We start from the raw sequence: 23,053 nt of genomic DNA, 5'->3' as shown, positions 1-23,053 counted from the left end.
CACAGCCAGCTTCAGTTGGTTCCTCATTTGTGTCTATAGTTACCAGCCCCAAACAGATTGAGTAAGGGCAGCCCCTGCTGTTAAACTTCCAGTTCAGCATATTAGGACCATTACAATCTTAGCTCTATAAAAAGCCACATGGAATTAGTTCAAGATCTTTCCTTGCCATTAGGAAAAAATAGCAGATGGCATTGAGTCCTTCTCCAAACAACTGGCAGAGAAATGGTAGAGGGACCACAGGAGGTAAGACAACACCCCATGGCAAGGCAGGGGGCTCCTCTGTGAAGAGCTTTGAGAGAGTTCAGATGAAAGTTCAGCTTTAGTGACTTCTCTCTGCAGGGAGCAGCAGCTCTCCAAACAGGTGGGATGAATAAGCAGATGAGAAAGAGGTGGCACCAAAGAGAAAAATCTGTCCCTATTTAAAACAGAGAAGAACTGAGATTAATGATGAAATTCAAACTAAAACAATAAGGCAAACAGCTTCAGATTTTGAAAAATTCACTACAGAAGGCTTGAATATATCCTCAAAACTCATTGCTGAGGGAAGCAGAAGTGTGTGACTTTATAATTAAACAGGAACTAATCAGTGTCAAAAAAAAAAAAAAAAAAAAGAAATCCATGGATGAGTTATATTGCCTCTGCTGTCAAGATATGAAAATGAGGGCAAAGGATCTGATTTGCCCATGATTTCATGTAGTCAAAGGCACTTTCCACATCCAGCAGTGCCAGAGGTTGTGCCTCTGTTCCTTCCCTGCCTTCTCTTTGCAGTTGTACCTCTCTAGCCAATCTCTTCATGCAAGTGCATGGCATCTAAATGGTCTTTACCATGACAAGAGACACTTAGAGAAGCTGGACAAAAAACTCAACAAGGAAATTACTAGTTAAAAAAAACCCAAACAACCTGTTAATTCTGGTATTACAGTGTGTGCTTAAATAATACTCCAGGACTCTTCACATAAGAAAAGTGTAGGAAGGTCCTACTCAGCCCACAAAAAAATTTTGACTCACGTGTCCCCTTGTTTTTCTTGCAAGACAGGAAGACATCTTGGTTCAACAGACAACATAGATGGACACAGAAGGTACAGAACACAGCTGTCATCACATGAATGAGGCTCTTCAGGTTAATCCAGAGCCTAAATTACAGAGGAAGGTTAGATTATGGAAATAAACATTCATTTTAGAGTCCCATTCCTCACCATCTTGGCATTTGTGATAGGTCCAAGTGATGCAGCACTGGTTTCCCCAACAGCTTTGCTAATGAGCTGTAGTGCTTGCACTGCCAGGGAAGGACAGAGCAGGCATTAAATGCACTATACACAGCTGACAGCAGCCAGGAGCTGATGACAAGGTGGGTGCCCCTTTTCTCAGCATAAATCTTGGAGCATTTCTTCACTCCTTCATGCTCCTGAATATAAAGATCCCCTACATGTCAGCACAATTTAAAATTATTACTTAGAATCTCAGAATGGCTTGGGTTGGAAGGGGCACAAAGAGAATCTCGTTCCAACCCCGCTGCCATGGGCAGGGACAGGTTTCACTGGACCGCATTGCTCAGAGCCCCATCCAACCTGGCCTTGAATACCTCCAGAAGTGGGGCATCCAGAATTTCTCTGGGCAATTTGTTCCAGGTTTCTTATCTAGCAACACTGAGATTTGCTCCCTTCTTTGAGATGTGTGCCATCTCATTGTATGTGCAAATAAGGTTAAGCCTGATTAACATGAAACATTGAATCAACTAAAGAAAAAAAATAAAATTTTTTCAAGCACTGAAACAGGCTGCTCAGTGAAGTCACCATCCCTGAACCAGGCAAGCAGAAGAAGACATCTACCAAGGAGAATGTATGTATTTGTTATTCTAAAAATAATGAAAATGGTGTGTTTGGTTTGAGGTTCATATTCGGTGTTATCCTACACCTTTCACTGCCCTTATTCAGGAAGGCCACCAGAATTAACTTTGAGTATTAGTGACCTTAAGCTGAGAATTCATTCCACAGCCATAATGAATTGGAAAAAAAAAAAGCCAAACATTGAAGATCACGCTTTGAGTTGAAAAGGATCTTTAAAGGTCATCCAGTGCGATCTCTCCTGTGATGAGCAGGGACATCTTGAAATAGATCAGGTTGCTAAGAGCTCTGTCCAACCTGACCTTGAATGTTTCCACGGATGGGGATCAGTCTGTCCCCCAGCATGTATTGGCCTCCAGGGTTGCCCCAACCCAGGTGCAACATCTTTCACTTGGTCTTGTTAAATCTCAGGATATTCCCATGGGCTTACTTCTCAAGCTTGTCCATGTCCCTCTGGATGGCATCACATCCTTCAGGTGTGTCAACTGCACCACTCAGCTTGGTGACACCTGCAAATTTGCTAGGGTGCACTCAATTCCTTTGCCTATGTCATTAAGAAGATATTAAATAACACTGGTCGCAACATGGACCTCTGAGGGATTCCACCTGTCAGCAACGTCCATCGAGCCATTGACCATTACCCTGTGGATGTGACCATCCAACCAATTCCTTAGCCACAGAACAGTTCACCCATCAAATCCATCTCTCTGCAATTCAAAAAAGTTGGGGATTCTGTCATAGACTTTACCATAGTCCAGATAAATAACATCTGTAACCCTTCCTTTGTCCACTGATGTAGTCACTCCATCATAGAAGGCCACTGGGTTGATCAGGCAGGACTTGCCCTTGGCAGAGCTGTGCTGGCTGTTCTTAAAAAACAATTCTCCACACTCAATCTAGCTCTTGGTGTAGAGGGCAGCCCCACCACCTCACCTTTCTCCCCTGTCCCTTCTAAACAGCCATTGACAGTTGCATTCCAGTCATGGGATTCATCTCACCATGTGTCAGTAGTGGCAGCTAGGTCATAGATTTCCAGCAGCACAGTGGCTTCCAACTCCTCCTGTCTGTTTCCAATGCTGTCTGCTTTTGTGTAAAGGCACCTCAGCTGAGCTGTTGGCCTTGTCATCTTCCTAGAGAAACATTCCTTAATTCCTGTGAGATATTTCACTGCTGTTTCCCTGTCAGAGATCTCAGCCAAGAACAAATTCACCTTGCAGTTGTTTATACTTCAGTGGACTACGCCAAGACCATGCTGTAGACATTTAGCTGGCTGTTGACAGATGTCCCCAGCAATAAGAATGAGGAGAATGTGCTGTAGAAGTGTGACTTTGCCATTTTTCATCAGTCATTCACCAGGTCACCCAGGCCCTCCAGCAAATCCTGCAGGAGCCATGAAAGTTTTAATCAAGACCGTGAAAGTTTTAATCAAAGATTTGAGGCACACACTGAAAAGATAAGATAATATCTGAATTCCTGTAGTGGAAAAAAAGAATGTTCCTTTTCCAGTTTTTGTTTGGTTGGATTTTTTCCATTTCCTTATAAAAATGCAACAATCCCTTTGTGGTTTTGGTTAGTGAAGTGGTTTTGCAGGTACATAGCTATGGTATATTGCTGTCTCTGGCTCCATGAAGATCTCTTTCCTAGGTGCTACCGTGTTAGAGACTGTGTATTATGTGGTACTTGTCAGCACTGAATTTCATTTATCACATTATCACCTTTCAAAACATGCCAGAGATCCTTCTGGAACTCTGCAGCTTATTTTTCTTTTCACTATCTTGAATAATTCTGCATTGTCATCACATTATTTTCACTAATTTTAGGAATACACTCAGCAGCACTGGTTCTTCTGGGTCATTGAAACCTTGACCATTTATGGTCTCCTTACTGTTAAATTATTAAAACAAAATATAAAACCCCTTATCCCAACAAAACTCAATTTCTGTAGGGCTGTTTAGTGAGTGACCTATGAAAAGCTTGTGGAAAACCATGTACACTGTAAACTGGAGGACAATTCATGACATGCTTGTAGATGCTGCCAACGAACACACAAAACCTTCTTTACAGCACCTCTTATTTATCACCAGCACTGCTGTTCCTCTCAGTTTAACCAGCACTGTCAGACTTGCCCCACTGTTCCCTATATGCCCCCAAGACTCCTTTAGAAATACAACTCACATTTGTACAATTTCCTCTCCTTGGGTATCAAGCCTACTTTTAGATAAAGGCGCCACACTTTGGTCTGGAGCTGGTAATACCACTGTGGAGTTCTGAGTAATTGCCATCTTGTCCTGTTCATCTGTGGTTATTGATTTAATTGACAAGAATATAATTTAACTTTTCTGGTGTAACTCTGCTGTCCTTTGGCACAAATCTGGCAGGCTTCTTGCTCCTGATGAGTTTAATGATTGTAACATTTTCATTCCTGTTTATCACAACCTTTTAAAGTTTTGATAGTTCTACATAACTTTTATGCTGTAATTGGTACTATTAACAGCAGAGGAACATTTTAATTTGTTTTAAAATTGAAACACTGTACTGTATAATCCAGTAATAGGAATATAGTTTTACTCTGCCTGTACCAGGAAGAGAATGCTACTGCTGAGTTCAGTGACACAATCAGGAAAAATACTCCTCCCAGCTTTCCTGATAGCTTAAGAGCACTAAATGGGAAAAAGACCCATACTACTAATTAGGTTTCACATTGCCAGCCCTAACACGCCCCTAAACCTATGCAAGCTACACAGTTCACATTAAAATACGTACATTCTAAAAATATTTGAAGTTTGCTTTACTTCATCACTTTTGGCAGCCTGCTGCATTTTGTCTTCCACCAGTGGTCTAGATGGCAAAATTCCCACAAGTGTTTAGAGAAACAGAAAAGCCAACCAAATAATTCAGAGCTTTGTGGAATTGGATGTTGAATTGATAACTGAAAAATGCCCTTTTACATGTAGAACTGAGGTGCTGTATTGCCCTCAGCCTGCCCATTCACAGAAGTCTGGAGAAGTTTTAATTCCATGGCGCTACCCCTTCAGACAACAGTCATTTTCAATGTTAAACAAGAAATACTTGGAGATTGAGTATGGAATAAGAAGTATTTATAGAAAGTACATAGTAAATATATGTCAACAAAAGCTGCATTTCAGAGTATCAGTGTTGATTCCTCCATGAGTTGTAAACAAGAAATCAAGCCAGGCCTGCATGATTCATAAATAAATGGTAACACTGTCCCTACAGTTTCCACCCTTGCTACAAGAGACACATTACAGAGTAAGCCAATTCCTCTGCTTTCATTTAACAAATAAACTGTTTATATCCACCATCAGTCCCATTCCAAAGCTTAGGACAGAGCTCAGACAGCAGCACCAGTCTGAGTTGCATTCACCCCTGGTGACAAATACAATAAATATGACAGCAGGAACATGCCTGCTAAAAGGACCACATCTTAAAAAAAGCCATGGCAGTCATTCCAACAGCAGCCTATCTTCATTTCCAATAACAGCTGCTCACCTGCCTCAGGACCACTCATTTGCACTGCTTGTAAAGTCAGACAGGTCTGGAGTCTTTGTGGAATGCAAAGTTTACAATATCAACTTAATACAGTTAATATCATAATACTAGTTTCCAAGTACAAATTAAAAAGTATCTTTTAACTATCACATTTCAGAGGAAAGAAGCTGGTGAGCATTTTAATGCAGAAACAAGTGTTTCCTGTCTTTGGTGTGACTCCTAGAGACACACAGCAGCACACCCATGGAACAGCTGCCGTGACACAATAGGGTCATTTTTTTAACTTTGCCACTTTTCAGGAGAGCATTACCTAAATTCAAAAGCTTTTTACCCCAAAATGAAAATGCCTATAAATTGAGTTAAAAATCCACATTTCCTCTGCCTCCCCCATTTCTTGTGCCAGCCTTCATCCATTCATTAATTAGCCAGGGGTTATTTTCTAGCTTTATGACTTTCAAAGTAGTTTTAAAATTTTTCTGTCCTCTAATGGGATTGAATTTTTTTTGGCAGAGTCTTTGCAAAGAAGGAGAAGGGAGGGCAGAAAGGCAGCAAAGGAATAAATATATATAAACCTCTCCAATTTTTGATATCTGTAAGGAATACACATCTGGTTCATCTTCAACATCTATGACATCCATCTGTTTTAAAATAATCAGCTGGAAGATCTTCTGATAAAAGTGGGATTTTCATTATTTTAATTTTTCATCCTCTTTCAGTCCATACAATATTTCCTATGGTTATGACCTGCAGTGATGATCAGAAAGTTTTTTTTCTTAGGACTGAGACTTCCCCACACTGTCTGTGACTCAGGGCAGGGAGGGCACCCAGAGCTTCCCCAGCCAGACGCTCAGCAGGGTAAGGAAGACCTGACCTTTTCCTGGTAGTGGGAGCTTCATGAACTTTTCCCTGTGCTTGGGCTGCTGCCAAGTTGCCACACTCATAATTTACGCACTAGTTTGCCCACAGTTAGTTGCTGGCTTGGCTCAGCTCTGCTGACGTAAGGCGAACACAGGGAACGGCGTCGTCTGCAAAAACAGAACAAGAGTCTGGAGGAGCCGAGAAAGGTTTGTATGCTTGGGGCTTCAAAGTCTAAGAGGGTTTTTGATTTTGTACTGCACACGTGGAAGTCTTAAGTGTGACGTGGTAAGTGTAAGTTCTTTGAGCGCTGCCTGGTAACGTTACTCTAAATAACTTGCAATCCGACTGGCTGGAGGGGAAAGTTATTCTTTTCAGGTGCACGCCTGTATAAAATACCTCTGGAGCGTGCATCCACCCACAGGAAACTTCCCATGCCCTCTATCACATGAGGTACCCACACAGCTGCCCAGCTAACCTCATCTGACGTGCCTTTGTGTTCCCTGCTAACTAATAACAGAAATACCTTTGTCTGAATTTTTGTATTTCAGGTCAGCTCTGTGAGCCAACACAATTCCAGCTCTCTGTTTCGTGCGGAGTGACGGTCACTGCGGTATTTGGGTGCGTTTACCTTGTAGATTCAAATATCACATAAATTTACTATAGTGATGTTCCTAACATTGAGATTTCCTTTGTTTCCTAGCATTTGTGTTGCTGGTGTTTATTTTTTTAAATTTAGTTCAGGGTAACATGAGAAAATTGCATGAGCTCTAAAGCAGATGTTAATGTATGGTACAAGTATGATTAAACCTGATCTTGCAAAGAACAGACTGCACATGTGAGCAAATGAAATTGGCTTTTGCCCAAATATTTAAACTAACACAGACTACACTCAGCAACTCTGTGCTGAGATGAAACACATTTCAGCAGAGTTGTGTTTATAGCTGAAGACCCAGTGACACAGCACTGCTCAGTAACCTACTCTTTTTTGGCCACGTAACTGGATATTAAAAGCTCTTTCCAAGAAATTGATTTCAGCAGCTTAAGAGGCACAAAGTTTATTCTTATAGGGGTCTGTTACCTTAAGGTTTATCATCATCTTACAATTTCCCTCTAAGTGTTATCTTGTTAATTTTATGTAATATTTTCAAATAGATATAGTTCTGTGAATTCTTCTTTCTTCCTTAGGTTCTGAAGAAATCAAATGTGATTTTCTAAGTTGTGTTCACAACAGTTCAAGACTATTAATGAAGTCAATACTGGTTTAAAAACTCTGAAAGAATTAGATAATCATTTCCCAACAAGACTAATTTGGAAAAAACCTGGCTACTAACATTTAGAAAGAGCCAACATTTTCTAAGAGAACAGATTTTGCTTGCAACATTATCAAACCAAAATTATTTTAGAGATAAATATTTTTTAGTAAAATATGGATCAGAAAAATGTCAAAATAGTGACAAGTGTTGTTTTTTGTAATTCTGTGAGCACAGCAGCAACATGAACATATATTGCATAGAGAATGCAATAATGCAAACACCACTTATTTGCAAACAGCCTCTCAATATTCACTTGTGCCTGTACCCTTCAGGAGCAGTTTGTCATTTAAAATGACAAATAAAGTTGTGCATTATTAAGGCCTCGACACTAATATACTTGAATTCTTGAATTTATAAGACTAAAACTGTCCTGTAGTTTGCAGCTAAAAAAAGATTTACTTTTAACTCCTATGAAATATGTAATTGAATAATTATGGCAGTAGAATGAACATGCATATATATGCATATATATATACATATATACACAGTTATAAACCCCTTTCTGTTTAGCAAAAGCTACACCTCTACAAGATATTAGTATAGCATCCAGAAGCTCCAGCCAAAAACCAGAGCCCAGTGTGTCAGGTGACATACAAACATAGAGTGCATAGTGTTTATCCCCCCAATCACCACCTAGGAGCTCAGGCAACTTATGGACTTAATGACCACACCAGCAGCAGGGTAACCACTAGTGTGGATTTTAGGCCTCCTGATCATTTTAATGAATTTAGTAAAACCAGCAAGGTTTCTTTATAAATATTTAAGCAGACTCTCATTTTAGGGGAACTCAAAGAACAAAGTGAGGGAAAGCATAACAATTTTTATTTTGAAAATGTAACATGTCTAATCAAGTTAGAGCTCAGTCTGAATAAGTGATAAATAAGGTATACATATATATCAGGATCAGAGATGGAATTTTATTTGCTGCAGGTCCTTAATAGCTGATCAACAAATTTGTATTTATCAAACATGCTTCCAAGCTATTTTCTGGAATTCACTGCCACCCACAGCCAACTGAAATTTTGGCCTGTTGTAGTAAGAGGTTGCTTAAGCAAGGAAAAAAAATACAGTGGGATCACTTTCTACCCAAACTAACAGTTTATTATTAAACAAGCCTTCTGGTTTTATACATAGTAGAGTACTCGACAAGGTAAAGTTTTCTCCTGCTTTTTAATTTCAGGATTGTTTTTTTCACTTAAATAGCACAAATCATTTTTGTAAGGCTACAAGAGCCTTACAAACACCACCAAAACAAACACTCACCCCCAAATCCCCACATATGAGAATGTATTGCTCTGCAGGTTTCAACATAAAATGTTCAGAAAACTGTGTCTTCAACCAAATGTCTTCTGGCTGTAGCCATCACCAGTTCTGACAGATTCTTCTCTTTTCATTATGTACCCTCCCAATTGCACAAGTCTGAAAATATTTTTCACAGAGATTTCCTAAAGCATTCAAACATGAGCAGATTTTATTCTAGCTTAAGGCATGAAAAGGAGACATTGCTCAAATCCAGAAGCCTACTTTTGATTAAATGAAAAAAACACTGCTGTTGGAAGGAGGCACACTGTGACATGTGGAAAGTGAACATGGATGCACTTCCTCATGTCAGGGAATGCAGTGACTGCACCATTAACTTCAGTCTCTTACCTACCTTCATCTTACCTCAAATCACACATCACAGGGGAAAGCCAGATCTTGTTACTAGCCAGATGGAGGCCCTCTGAAGAAAAAAAAAAAGTGCAGAAATCAATTTAAAGCACTTTAAAACACTCTTTTCTCTTGCAGTACAAAATCACTGCCAAGATGGAACAAATACAGTGTCAGAGGAATTAGAACAGAAATCCTGTCCTTGTGAGTAAACAGAGCAGGAATAAGGAATATATCAGGTATCAGTAGAATTGCAATGGTGTCAATATCATGTGCAAATTAAATCACTCACATAAGTCAGCAGTCACACTGCTCCTTAAAAAATACCTGCAGGCATTGCTAAACATCTTGGCCACTGCTAGAGATTTACCCCTTCCAGTGAGGATATGTAAAACAGCCTCCTGCAGTATGATGCAACTCAAATGATACAACACTTTGCAGTGCCTGTGGCTGGAGAGAGCAAATATGCAGTCTCAAAAATGAGCAGAGTGGACAAATGTTTTTATCATGGATAAAAACACAGCTCACTCCAGCCACCATGTTATATAGATGTGTCTGTGTATATATCTATTTCTGTATCTAATCTAGATCTAACCTATATCTATATCTCTATATCTAATTTTCACACACTCAAAGATACATGCATTTCTTTACTGAAGAAAACTCTAGTCAAGCAAAGAATTTCACTGACCTATGTCTCTCCAAGCAAATCTATATTAAGTTCTGTTCTTGCTTTTATTGACGCTGGCTGGTATCAATCAATTCCTTCTTAGATTAGGTGCTGCCCTGTACCCTGGGGATGCACAGGGAGAGTTATCCAAAACCCTTAAGGATTCAATCTTCTCACAGCAATGATTTCCTGACTGCCATCTGGGTATTCTGCAGTTCATTGCATTTCAGTGCAATTGGGTTAGCTGTTCTACAGGAAAAGACAGGGAAAAGAAGGCAACTCTATGCAAGGAGACAAAATCAAGAGCACTGACTGAAGCAAATGAAACAGTTTTATCTCTGGAATCCTAAGTCCCAAATTTTTTGAAAATAGCAAATTACACAGATAAAAAGTCACAGATATTAAAAGACAGTTATCTTCTTCAGCTATTGCTTCAACTTATAAGAGTAGCTCAATTTTCAGGCTGACTAGAGGTATCAATTCAGTGACATAATTCTAAGCTTCTGCATAAATGATAAACACAATGATAAAAATGATAAATGAGAGATAAGAAAAATTCTGACAGCATTACTACATTCCCAGAAACAGCTTGTACCACCCAGTGGAGTGGAGATGTCCCATCTAATCCCATTCCTTCAATCCGTCACTGAAAAAAACTCCAAAAGGCCACCAAAGGCCACCTAAACTACTTACTGTCTTTTTCCAGATATATTCCATATGAAGAGAGTGCCTGCAAGATTTTATAACATTATTTTTCCCTTCTTTTTCCCTTTCAGCTCTCTTGCCATGATCTCTGCACAGCAGCCACCATTTCCCAACAAAATTCAAAGAACAATGGACTGCCAATCCAAGGAAGAAGAAACATGTGAAGAGCAGTATGACTCTGAAAACTGCACTTGCAGCTCTGAGCATGCAGAATCTGAAAGAGGTTTAGTCCAATTTAAATACTGCAATTGCTACGGCATGCTAGCATATCATACTTTGATTTTTGTCAGTCTTCAAACAGCAGATATTATCATGCAACTTTTCCTTTGATATCCCTTTATATTTTTATATATATATCCCTTTATATCTTTATATACCTTTTATTTCCCCCATTATGTCCCCTTATGCTTGCATATATTATCAGATCAAATCTACAAGAAATACCCCTCTATCTCCATAATTAAGAAATATATTTTAACAGGTCTCTTGATTTTATTTAGACATCTAAGAATTATTTCTCAGTTAAAATCTCTTACAAAAGAGATATGTTTATAATATGCATTAATTGGGCTAGCACTGTTGAAGCCATGTTATTACAGATTTTAACAGGCTAAACTGCTCCAACAGCTACTAAGGATTCTAGGCAGGCATCAGTTAAAAATCCCTGCAATCCAGAGCAAATTTTCCCCTGGCAGTTAATTCTATGCATATCCTTGCAACAAAAGTCCAGCCATTCAGAACAGTGTCCTTGTTTTCAGTGAGATCAGATGGAACAGCCTCAGCACAGATCTGAGCCTCCTTGCCATGATGAGACACCCAAGGACAACTGTAGCACTGACTTGCTGAACTACATTGTGTTCAACATACAAAGCATCTTACAACCCTCCTTCTGTGGGAGGATGCTTAAAAAACAACCACTAAGAAAGAGTCAGGTTTTCTTCAATGTAGGATGTAGATCCTAATGTAAAAAGCAGCTTGCTGTTCTAGAGCTGCTGGCCTCACAAATGAAATCTTCAGCACAAACACCAAAATACAAGCTACCTTGGTCCTGAAAGTCTTTTAGCTATCATTAGTAGAGTTTTATATTTGAATTGGTAGGTTTTCCTAAAAGGTTCATTTCTATCTCTAAATTGCTCATGTGAATACCTAGAATGGGAGGAAATGACCATTGCTCCTTTCACCCCCTGGCCACCCAGACTGTCTGGTTTTGGACAGCAACTACTCTTCACTGAAGGGGTGGTCAGGCATTGGAACAGGCTGCTCAGGGATCACCACCCACAGAAGTGCTCAAAAGATCTGTAGATGTGGCATTTGGGGAGGCTTTAGCAATGAACATAGTGCTGGTTTGGTTAATGCCATGATTTAATGATCTTCCAGATCTTTCCCAACCTTAACAATTTGATGATTCAAGACCAATGTCCTGAGAGCTCTTCTAGTCCACGTGCTCACACACTGTTTTTGTAAATACTTTTTACTCTTTAACAAGTTTCACATACACCCATGAAATTTCAACTTTTCTCTCACAGGCTCACCAGTAACTCTTAAAATACTGCAGAACTGGGTTCCTAGAGTTTCACACTACTTTGATAAGGAGCACTATACATATGTTGGCCACCAGATTGTCATTCAGGAGTCCATAGAACACTTTGGAGCTGTGGTATGGCCAGGGGTAAGTACACAAGACCACATGCAGAAAGCTCACGGGACACAAGAGCAAACCAGCACAGCAGCACACAAATATTAAGGAAGCTTTCTTAGATGACACTTCTGACAATGGAAGTTTCCCTATGCAGAATGAAGTCCTTCAGCAGAAAGCTCTGCCTCTACCCTAAGGCAGAGCTTTCTGCTGAAGGACTTCATTTGCCAGTTCATGCCAAAAGGACTATGGCACCAAAGCATTTGTACATCAAATGTAGGGATTGAAAAAAAAATTTAGTAAGGGAACTTAGGAAGAAACATTCAGCTTCCTCCATGCTTCCAACCAGTCACTGCTGGTAAGTAAGTAATCAGCAGTACTAAAAGGAGGCTGAAAATGAAAACTGTGAGAGATTGAATAAATAAAGGATGTTAAAATGACTAAATATGCTTCTTTTAAAGAAAAGGCTAGAACAGTTTCATTACAGTATGGAAAATCATACTTGTAAGCAGTTCTTCAGTCTCTGCCTCTCCTACTCTTAGAAACAGAATTTTATGCAGACTAAGAAAACCATCTTTGAGGGAAGAGAGAGTCAACTGATAAAGACAAGAAAATCAGGATTTCAAAATTGTTCAGATCCACATTTATTTAAAAAGCTCACAAGAAAATGGCAGACAATTTCAAAACAATAGAGAGAGAGCATATGGGTGGGTGAAACAGGATCTTATTCTGAAATGTCAGATCATCAATTCGCACATTAATCAAGTGTCAGAATGCAGATGGTAAAACTCTCCAAGAAAATTGAGAGGTTGCACAAATTGGACTGGTGATTTATTAGCTGTCAGCTTTCCCAGAGCAGGTAGACAGTGTTGCATTATGAAAAGCACAAGAGTTAAAACAGTAACACAATTCTAAAGAAGAGAAGTAAAAGGGGGAAGACAGTTTCTTTGGCATCAGTTTATCTTGTTAATAAACAGCCCACTTATATTCTGCTGACAAAATCTTTACAAAGGCCTAATATTTTAATACAGTGCTGTTTTTGTTTTTTTCCAAAGGTTATACTATTATCAATAAACAAGCATCAAGTTTGTAAATAACCAATTTTCAATATTTTCTTTGCTAAAAAAATTGAAACCAAAAAAAAAGTTTTTCAAAAATCTCTGCTGAAGCCTAAAGTTACTGTATGATAGTGATAGTATAGCATAACATACATAATAAACCAGAACATTACTTACATATTGTTAAACTTTGCTGCTCTGACTGTATGTTTCACATCTTAACACTGCCTATCCTTGTGGGTCCCTTCCAACTCAGCTTATTCTATGATTCTGTCTTGAGCTGTCAGAGGACTCATGTAGAAGTGTGTAGTAAATCAGTATCACATAAACTTAAAACTAAAAATAAACTGCTTTAGTTTTTTTTAATAATAAAAAAACTGGATACATCACAATTCTTCCCATCTTACATTTTTGTTACACCCTTCAGTGTTTCTCATTACACTAAAAAAACACAACACCCTTGTATAAAAACATCTAATGAATTTTTGTGCAACTTAGCTCTTACCTTTTATGGATATGTGTTAACCATTTTAGGCACTGGCTTTATCTCAGTATCTGGAAGCAAATCAAGAACAATTCAACCTCAAAGACAAAAAAGTTTTGGAAATTGGTGCTGGAACAGGCTTGCTTTCCATTGTGGCCTGTATCTTAGGTTGGTAAATTTGTATTTACTTTTCAATTTCTAGTGAATGATGATCTAGCTCTGCCATTGTCACTTTAAGGCAATGAAACAACAGCTGAAGGAAACTTTGTCACTGGGGTTTTTTTTGGTTTTGTTTTGGTTTTTTTTTAATTTTTTGTTGTTGTTGTTGTTGCTTTTTTAAATGAAAATCATTGTAAAATGCTGTTCTGTTAACTAAATTACCCTAGTTATGCAGGAGGCTGGACCAGTTATGTAGATAAAGCTTCATACATGTTCAACTACATACTATGAATTTTGCCCTGTCTCAAGTGAAAGGATGAGAGGAAACAGCCCTAAGTTGTGCCAGAGAGTTCAGATTTTATATTAGAAACTTTTTTTTATTTTACAGAAAGGGTGGTTAGATATCCTTAGAATAAGTTGGCCAGGGAGGTGGTGGAGTCACTGTCTCTGGAAGTAACCAAGAGGCATCTGGATGTGGGACTTGGGGATATGGTTTAGGGGCCATTATGGTAGTGCTGGGTTCATGGTTGGACAGATGATCTTGAAGGTCTCTTCCAACCTTAGTGATTCTGTGAATTAACAAACTCATGTTTTCTTTAGGGGCTCATGTTACAGCTACTGATTTGCCTGAAGTTCTTGAAAATCTCTCATATAATATTTCAAGAAATACACAGAACTTGAATATGCACAAACCTGAAGTGAGAAAACTGGTATGGGGAGAAGGCCTCAATGAAGACTTTCCTGTATCAACTTACCATTATGATTTCATACTGGCAACTGATGTTGTGTACCATCATGGAGCTCTGGACCCCCTGCTAGCAACAATGGTGTACTTTTGTAAGCCAGGAACAGTATTACTATGGGCAAATAAATTCAGATTCAGTACAGACTACGAATTTTTGGAAAAAGTTTGCAATATATTTAACACAACCATTCTAGCAGAATTTCCAGAATCAAATGTCAAGCTGCTTAAAGCCACAGTAAGAAAGAATTAAAGAGAAAACTACTACTGATCTTGATTTAGTGGCAGCACCTCAAAAATTGGAATGCTTTCCAAGATTATGTTGCACCATCTGTGCATTTATGGTTGTAAAGTTGCAGTTGCATCGAAGTTTTGCATTGCAAGTAGAAAAAAACCCAGCAAGGCAAAAGATATAGCAGTTTGTCTCTGGTTGATAAATATGACCTGTTCAAACTGACCAACTCCCCTCCACTGAAGGAACAGTGTTAGTAAGAAGGTTTTAACAAAAAGCATTGACCTTCTGGGCTGCACTGAACCTCTGCTGTTCGTAAGCTGCTTTCTTTCAGCAAGTTTCATTTAGGTACTCATCCAGAAACCAATACAAATTTTAGCTTCAGTATTTTTATTCATTATAAAAAATCTTTTAAAGTATCAGAGTGAACATGGTGGTATTTTGATCTTCAACTTTGCACATTTATTCTGCTGTGTTTTGTATTTTTAACATTAATAAACATCTATGTATAGCTTTACAATATCTGATCAACATGTAACTGTCTGGCACTTTTATACATGTATCAGCCTGTCCTGATACTCAGCTTCACCAGGATTTCTGAATTTGCCTGAAATCACTCCAAAATGAAGAGTTTTGAAAATTTACAAGAGTACCTATGCATCAGCAATTCTGAGAAACATTGTAACCATTTGAGAGGTTGAATTTTTCTCAAAAACATTAAATGTAAACTCTTGCAAACAATACAGGTGTCCATTATTTTCATCTAATAAGTAAGATTTCAGCTACTCTTGAAGTAGCTTTAAGGCCTTCATACAATTGAAATTAAGATCAAACATGTTAAAATTCAGTGTGCCATAAAAAATACAGAACTTTTACAGGTTTGCAGTTCAAAGTAACAATTCAGAACGTAATATGCATGCAGTAATTCCTTCCAAACTAATTCCAAATCCTTGATGTTGGCAGTTCTGGCACATCCATTGCCAGCAATGGGATGCACAATAAGGAAACTCCCTGATGACAGGAGTTAGGTTAACAGGTATTAAGCCATACCCAGGTGCCCTTACTGATAAATACACACAATTTAATAATCAGCATTCAGTAATGAAAACATGCGTCCGAATAAAAAGTCAAACTTCTCTTTTCCTATCCTGTCCCATATAAAATCATTTTAATTTTACAATTGTTGATTCTCTAGAATACACAATAATCAGGTGGATACATGACAGGAAGCCAATTTGCAGTGAAAGTTGCACAATGAGTCCATCCAAGCAACTTCATTAGCTGAAGAAAAAAAGCACACATTAAAAAAAATGAGTCTTACTCTTTTTAACCTCTACATCTAAACCAACACTGCACTGATATCAACACTTTACTAAAAATGTCTATAATCAGAAAGACAACAGATTAGAGATCTGGTAAGTTTTGACTTCCTCAGTCCTGAAAGGGGGACCCCTCCTCCCCCTTCTATATGATCCACATTCTTTCAACATAATGCACAAGAATTTAATCTTAGAAATTCCCATTAATTCCCCATTAAGTTCTATGAGCAGTAATTAAGAGTAATAATAGTAAAAAAACACCCAGTGGTAAAACAGCAACATAAGGGGATTTTTATGCAGATATCTTGGACTAAGTTGTCTCTACTTCTTTTATGCCCCAAAATAAGTTCCAAAAAGTAAATCTGCTAAAAACAACAGTTACTCACAAACAAGCTATTCTAGAACAAGGAGGGGAAAAAAAAAATCACTGTTTCAAATGAAAGCTGAGTTACAAAACCTGGATAAAGTTAAGATATTACATTTAGTGCTTTCTAAAATGAGAAGAGTACAAAAAAATTCCAGAAGACTTGTATCTTACTTCTGAAAGCTTACACAGCATGAACACAGCCCCATTACTTGGCCAAACACTCCTTACCTGAATGCAGTTTTTTAAGTTGTCCTTTGTTGGCTTTTCTTCTGCAAGTTTTGTGGCAAACTTGAGCCCTCTTCCATACATTTTATTTACCAATGCATGCTTATAGGCAAAAGTCAAAACCTACAATACAAATTAAAAAAAACAAAGCAAATTAGGTATTTTAATATCTTACAAGGTTTAACAAGTGAGATCAAATTCTGTTCAGGTAGCAGAAGTGATTCAAAGCAAAACATTTACACGAGATATTTGCAGCATAACAGATGATTCACAGTAGTAGTCATAAACATGAACTTCCTAGAGACTATTTCTGACTTCACAAACATATTTGACTTTGGAACTTATGTAACACAGATGTCACTATTTTAATTTTTTGTCACATTTCTAGCTTCTTTGGATTTTCATTCTCTACAGGCAACTGTAAGGCATATTAAAAAGATAATTAAAACATCAACCAGGCAGGTATATTTTTGACTCAGAGAAGCAAAAACCCAATTGAGAATTTTAATTCCTAGGTAGTCACAAACTTACTGCAGAAACAAGTATGAATGTACACAGTGAATGATATATACAGACAAAGACAGAGAAATGTAAATAATTATAAACAAGCAATGAAGACATGTAAGCATGAAGACAAGCCTCAGGTTTTAGGTCAGCTCCTCACTATTGGTAACTTTTTAAGAAGAGATGATAAAAAAGCTCCTTCTTGATAATATTATTTCTAAAAAGCCAGCTTACAGTCCTTACCAATGCAGTAGTTCATGTGAGCAAATGAATGTGTCTACCTAAGACCTAATGAAAAATAATTTTACGTTCTGAACACCTGACCACTGACAGCACTCAGGGTGTTGCAACATGGTTCAAACCATTTCACCAGTTGCAGCACTAAGAATTAGAGCAATCAAGACACTTTCATACATTCCCTTTGGAACACTCACAGCAAACAAGATATTTTTTATTTTTTACTGAAGAGTGACATAGCAGTAAAGTTAGTGAATATGGTGGTGTGTCTGTTGTTGGCAGTGTTTTATGAAATCTTTTATTAGAGCTTGCTATTCATTTCCCCTCATTCACTACAACATTTTTCCTTTGCTCTGACTCCACAATAAAGGTTGAAGATTTCCCACTTAAAATATCCCATTAAAAAAAGCTAACAGAAACCCTTCAAGGATGTTAAGAAACATTTTTTGCATTACAGAAAAAAATTAAATATGTCTCTAGAATATAAACATTAAGGAACCAGAGATCTGAATCTTACAAGGAGTGAAGAACCTATCTAGTTTTAGCAGCCTGAACACTTCCACTTAATTACATGCACAAGTCTTTGCAGGATCAATAAATAGTTAAAATGTAAAAAAGAAATAAACTTAATTATCAAGCAAGTCAAGGTGTAATTTTAAAGCTTCAAGATACTATGCCAAAGTATTCAAGAGTTGCTCATTCTTCTTCTGTCTTCAAATACTTATTTTGCTGTGTTGAAATATTCACTTAAGCTGTTGTAGCTTACAACACACACATATATGCAACGATGAGCATACAGCACCTTTCACATATACAATTTTCCAAATATTGCTATTGGAAAAATAATCTGCATGCTGCATTCTCAATCCAATTATTTTGGATATTTTCCTAAAGCAAAACACATTAGCAAACATTTCTGAATAACTGCTCAGTGGATCTATTAGCAGACTTAGTTGGCTAAACTAAACTTAAAAAAAAAATTCTCTTCTGTAAAAGATGATAGAACCACAAAACAAAAAAACAAACAAAAAAAAAATCAAATGAAAAATGCATTGGAGCTCTCAGCAAATATAACATTTCTGAGGCTAACCAGAAATAATGTCACTGCTCTATGAAGAAAGCTCTTACCTGACCCTGTAAGTTTTGAATGGTTATTGAACATCAGTGATAAAGGCAGGAGGAAAGCCACTTGACAGCATTTCTTTCGTAACAGGGCTTCCTAGAGTTTTTGTGGCAAGAAAACAAAGCATTTTACGAAATACCCTTGCTCTGGCCAAATACAAGGTTGGGTATTTCTAAAGGAGAAAAAGGTTCTTTGCTGAACCAAAAGATTTAAAGCAATGCTCCAAGAGCTCCTTACATAAGACAGTAATTTCTGTCTAGTGTTTGGAAAAAAAAACCCCAATCAACTGCATACAAGTTCAGCAAAACTACTAAAAATTCATTAGTACTTCAGAAGTTATGAACAATGCATAAGTTGCTTAAAAATCAGAATTTGTTTACAAACAAAAGATGTTGGATAAGAAATAGTACTTTACAACTTGTACATATATTGGCCAAATTAAGCCTTATAGATAAAATACTGCAAGCTTTATAAGATCACAGAAGTAAAGGTTATGATTCCTTGATATGTGTAAGGAAAATGTAAACTGGAGCACTATTAGGATATAACAGAGAAAACAGCTGCTATCTGAATGTATAAAACCATCAAATAAACCTATTTGTTGTATCCATAACCAAATTGTTAGATGAAAGAATAGTAATGACTTCAAAGTATTTGATATTACTTCAGAACTATATAATGAAATAATAAATTATATAATAAATATAATGAAGGCCAGCTTTTGCACAAAAGCAATTTGGGCCAGAAATTGTAGAAAGAGCAATAAAAGGGTATTGAGAAAAGGCAATGCATAGGATACTGGGGGGAAAAAAAAAATCACTGTTAAGATACTTTATTCCCCAAGCTAATGGCCTGGAATACTACGTGTGCTAGGACCCAGACCCATATATATATATAAAAAATTAGTGCAGTACTTAAATGCCTGATTTCCACCCTTTCTCAACCAGATGTTCCATCTTTTGAGTGCCAGTATTACACAGACATATCTACATAAAAGAAGAGCTCCACATTTTCATCTCCAACACACTGCTTCAGAATAAGCTGGCTGTCTCTTGACAACTCTCCTTTGAAGGACATTCACACAAGGTCTATCCCCTATATTTGACTTGGCTGCTCCACTTCCAATCTGTGCTGGTTTAGGATGGGCTAATTAATTTTCTTCACAGCAGCTGATATGGGGCTTTGTTTTTTATTTGTGCTGCAAACAGTGTTGATAACTGAGAAATGTTTTAGCTGTTGCTGAGCAGTGCTTGCAGAGTCCAGACCTTTTCTGTATCTCAACCCACCGCACCGGTGGGAAGGCTGGTGGTGCACAAGGAGTTGGAGCAGATACAGCCAGGACAGCTGACCCCAACTGACCAAAGGGATATCCCACACTGTATGGCACCATACTCAGCATATAAAGCTGGGTAAGAAGGAGAAAGGGGGAAGTTTTAGAGTAATGGTGTTTGTCTTCCCAAATCATGGCTGCATACGATGAAGCCTGGCTTTCCTGGAGATGGCTGAACACCTGCCAGCCCATGGGAAGTGGTGAATGAATTCCTTGTTTCATTTTGCTTGTGTGGAAGGCTTTTGTTTTACTAACTGTTTTTGCACCCTACAAGTAGCTCTGTAGGTCTCATAACAGTCAATCAGTTTAGACTTCAATTTGAGTAATAAAACTCAAAAAAGTAGGAAAAAGAAGACATACTACATAAATAGGATGGAAGTTATTTCCATATGAAATACTACAAAAATCTAGAGAAGTTTTGATCTTTTAGTACTAATTTAACACTACAGAAGAATCCATTTTCAGAGCAAAACTGAAATATACACTTTCACGAATCCATGGATAAGACAGTCAAAGAGAGAGGTTCCTAATCCATAGAACTCAAATCAGAGTTACTTATTCCAGGCTCAAAGCACAGAGCTCAACAATGCTATCTGTCTTGAAATAAAAGCCAAAGAGTGAAACTCCCAACAAAATGTCTATATTGACATTCTTCCACTGAAATTATTTCCATCAGCTTTAAAAAAATAAAGAGCAGGAGACAGAAATAAACCAGGGGTTACTATACTGGAGCAAAGTACTGCATTTACAAACAGACAGCAAGAAAATCACGTGCCAAACAATATGATTGAAGCACAAAATCTGCTACCACATGATATTATCATCAGTTAACGATTAGAGGAAATATGCTGAAAAGATGTATGTGTACAAGGACATATACATTAAAGTGAGGAGGGTAAGTACCATCAACCTTCCTGACCAGGCCTCCACCTAAAGCACAAGTTCTTACAGGAAGTTTATCTACTGTCAAGGAAGTTAAATGCTTTATTTTGGTTTTTTTTCCTACTCTTGTAAGTTCTGCTTTCGTAACTATCTGAAGCACTTTGATAATTTTACATAATTATCAACAAATACCCTGGTCACTCCATCTTCCACTAAAACACAGCCAAATGTGACAGCTAAGTTCAGAAACTAATTAACATCAATAGCTCAAAAGTTAAAAATACAAAGTCATAACCTCTCTAAATTAAAAGCTACATAATTAATCACCTACAATGGATTTTTTTTTCCCCTTCTGGAATTGCTGTGTTGAATGAAGGAGAAAAAAAATTCATGTCTTGGGATCAGGAACTCTAAAATGACAGGGAAGTCTGTGCTAATATATATGTAAGTGTCGTTATTTCCAAGGGTTTCTTCCTTTACCTCTACAGACATTACTGACAGCAAAACACAAAACTTCTCTTGTCCATAGTGTGGAAGAGGCTACAGCATGCAGGACTGAACAGGGTGGAGTGCTGCACACCTCTGTGTGTACAGCTACAAGAGCGCAGAGGTTAATCGAAAATATTCCCTGGAAAGTACAGAAAGAAGCAATTCAATAAAGGAAGCAGCTTTTTTGTGGAAATCTGGTACTGTCTTACACCCTTCCCTTAACCTCTACATTCACTTGAACACAGATGGGCTTACCACAGATTTGACAGGCTTGGCAAAATCTCTGTGGAAAAAGGTCATAAAGGAAGCACAATGCACAGGGGAGACATCATGGCAAAGTAGAAGAGAGGAATGTACAAGGCTGTGCACACAAAGGCAGTGCATCATTCCAGAAGAAACCATCAGAAAACCCAACATGCAAATGAAAAAAAACCTGCTCTGGTCTCTTACCTTGCTGTCAGAAAGGTCAGTCCATTTTGTTGTTTCCCAGAATGTCTCTGTCAAAGCTTCTGAGCAGCTTTCATGATCCTCATCTTTGCCTTCTGCATCACTGGAAGCAGCCCCTTCTTGGGTCTGCAGATGAAGAAGTTGGTCAGCCAGCGCACTTCCCTTTCGACAAAGTGCATCCACTAAAGTACTCTTCTGTTTTTCCATTTCACTAGGGAGGAAAAAAAAACAGTGTGAAAAACATTTAGAATCTTTTGTAGATGCTGCCTTAAGAACAGAAACAGTACTGACTCAGTTTAAGCCAAAAAAGTTTACAGTCATGAGTACACACAAGGCTATTTACTATAAATTAAACTAACCATAAAAGATTACCCAAAGACACCTATGCATTAAAGATACTCAATCATTCTTCTAAGTATGAAATGCCTTAGATGACTTAAGGCAAGGGCAACTCAGGATTCCAAAAGTATGTCAGCATCTAGAAATACAACTTTATAGTTCCTGGCATTATAAACAGAGTCAAATCCACCACTAATATAAGCAGATATAATTCTGCTGACTTCAAAGGAATTGCATCCATTTAAAGCACCATTGAATTTGGCGTTCAATTTCAGATGTTATATTCAAAACACATGACCTAATGGATCAACTTACCAAGAAATGTTTAGAATTAAGTTTATTATGTCAAGGCTTTGCTTTTATATCACCAATTCTAGAATTACACAAAAATCTGGATTCAGGATAGCTAGAACATATGGACTAGCTTTACAACTGAAATCTGATATTTTATAGATAATCCACAAAGATGCATCTCCCATTTTAAGGGCCTAATATTCAGAGCTGCTGTTCTGTTACTAAAACAGCACCATGCTACACACAGCAAAATCCATCACTTATTCTCCAGACTAAGGTGTCACCTTCAAAACATTATCTTCCTAAGGATATACATGGTAATAGTACAGAGGAACAATCTGAAACTAAAGAACAATGGGTCTCAAATACTCTGCAGCATGGTCATCATGTTTTTCACAAATGAAATCTCTTGCAAGCAAGCAGTTATTTCCTCGTCTGATACAAATTTTGTCTTCAAATACAGATAGGAAAGGTTGCAAAATATAAAGAAAAGACAAGTAGCATTCAAAACACATATTTCTACTAATACTCCAGTGGTCCCTCTGAGCTTAGACTAAGCTTGATACAACAATTTAAAATCCCATTTTTCTGATATATTTAAATTCTGAAAGAATCCTTGTTTATTTTATTGAATAA

The 23,053-nt window shown here is 37.7% G+C and overlaps 2 protein-coding genes across 3 annotated transcripts in view; one reads left to right on the top strand and one right to left on the bottom strand.

The window, feature by feature from the left end:
- The first annotated feature begins 6,424 nt into the window (after positions 1 to 6,424).
- Positions 6,425 to 14,882, top strand: LOC139604159 (protein-lysine methyltransferase METTL21C-like). Its single transcript, XM_071455200.1, is given in 10 exon segments — positions 6,425 to 6,454; positions 6,456 to 6,497; positions 6,588 to 6,662; positions 6,761 to 6,784; positions 6,786 to 6,822; positions 8,660 to 8,675; positions 10,622 to 10,773; positions 12,077 to 12,219; positions 13,779 to 13,896; positions 14,488 to 14,882. Coding segments are annotated over 10 exon segments (1,032 nt in total).
- The window catches only part of TPP2 (tripeptidyl peptidase 2), a 51,276-nt gene continuing 41,029 nt past the window's right edge, over positions 12,807 to 23,053 (bottom strand). For both annotated transcript variants that reach the window (XM_071455168.1, XM_071455169.1), the window contains 3 exons: positions 21,788 to 21,995; positions 16,776 to 16,895; positions 12,807 to 16,142 (listed from right to left, as the gene is read on the bottom strand). In XM_071455168.1, the coding sequence (XP_071311269.1) occupies positions 16,053 to 16,142; positions 16,776 to 16,895; positions 21,788 to 21,995 (418 nt within the window). In that variant the 3' untranslated portion in view covers positions 12,807 to 16,052. The remainder of the gene's footprint in view (positions 16,143 to 16,775; positions 16,896 to 21,787; positions 21,996 to 23,053) is intronic.

This window comes from Agelaius tricolor, unplaced genomic scaffold, assembly GCF_023055355.1.
Source record: "Agelaius tricolor isolate 1412-34295 unplaced genomic scaffold, bAgeTri1.0.p SCAF_45, whole genome shotgun sequence".
NCBI classification, from domain to species: domain Eukaryota; kingdom Metazoa; phylum Chordata; class Aves; order Passeriformes; family Icteridae; genus Agelaius; species Agelaius tricolor.
Note: the sequence above shows the minus strand (reverse complement) of the source record. Positions and strands in the feature narration are given on the sequence as shown.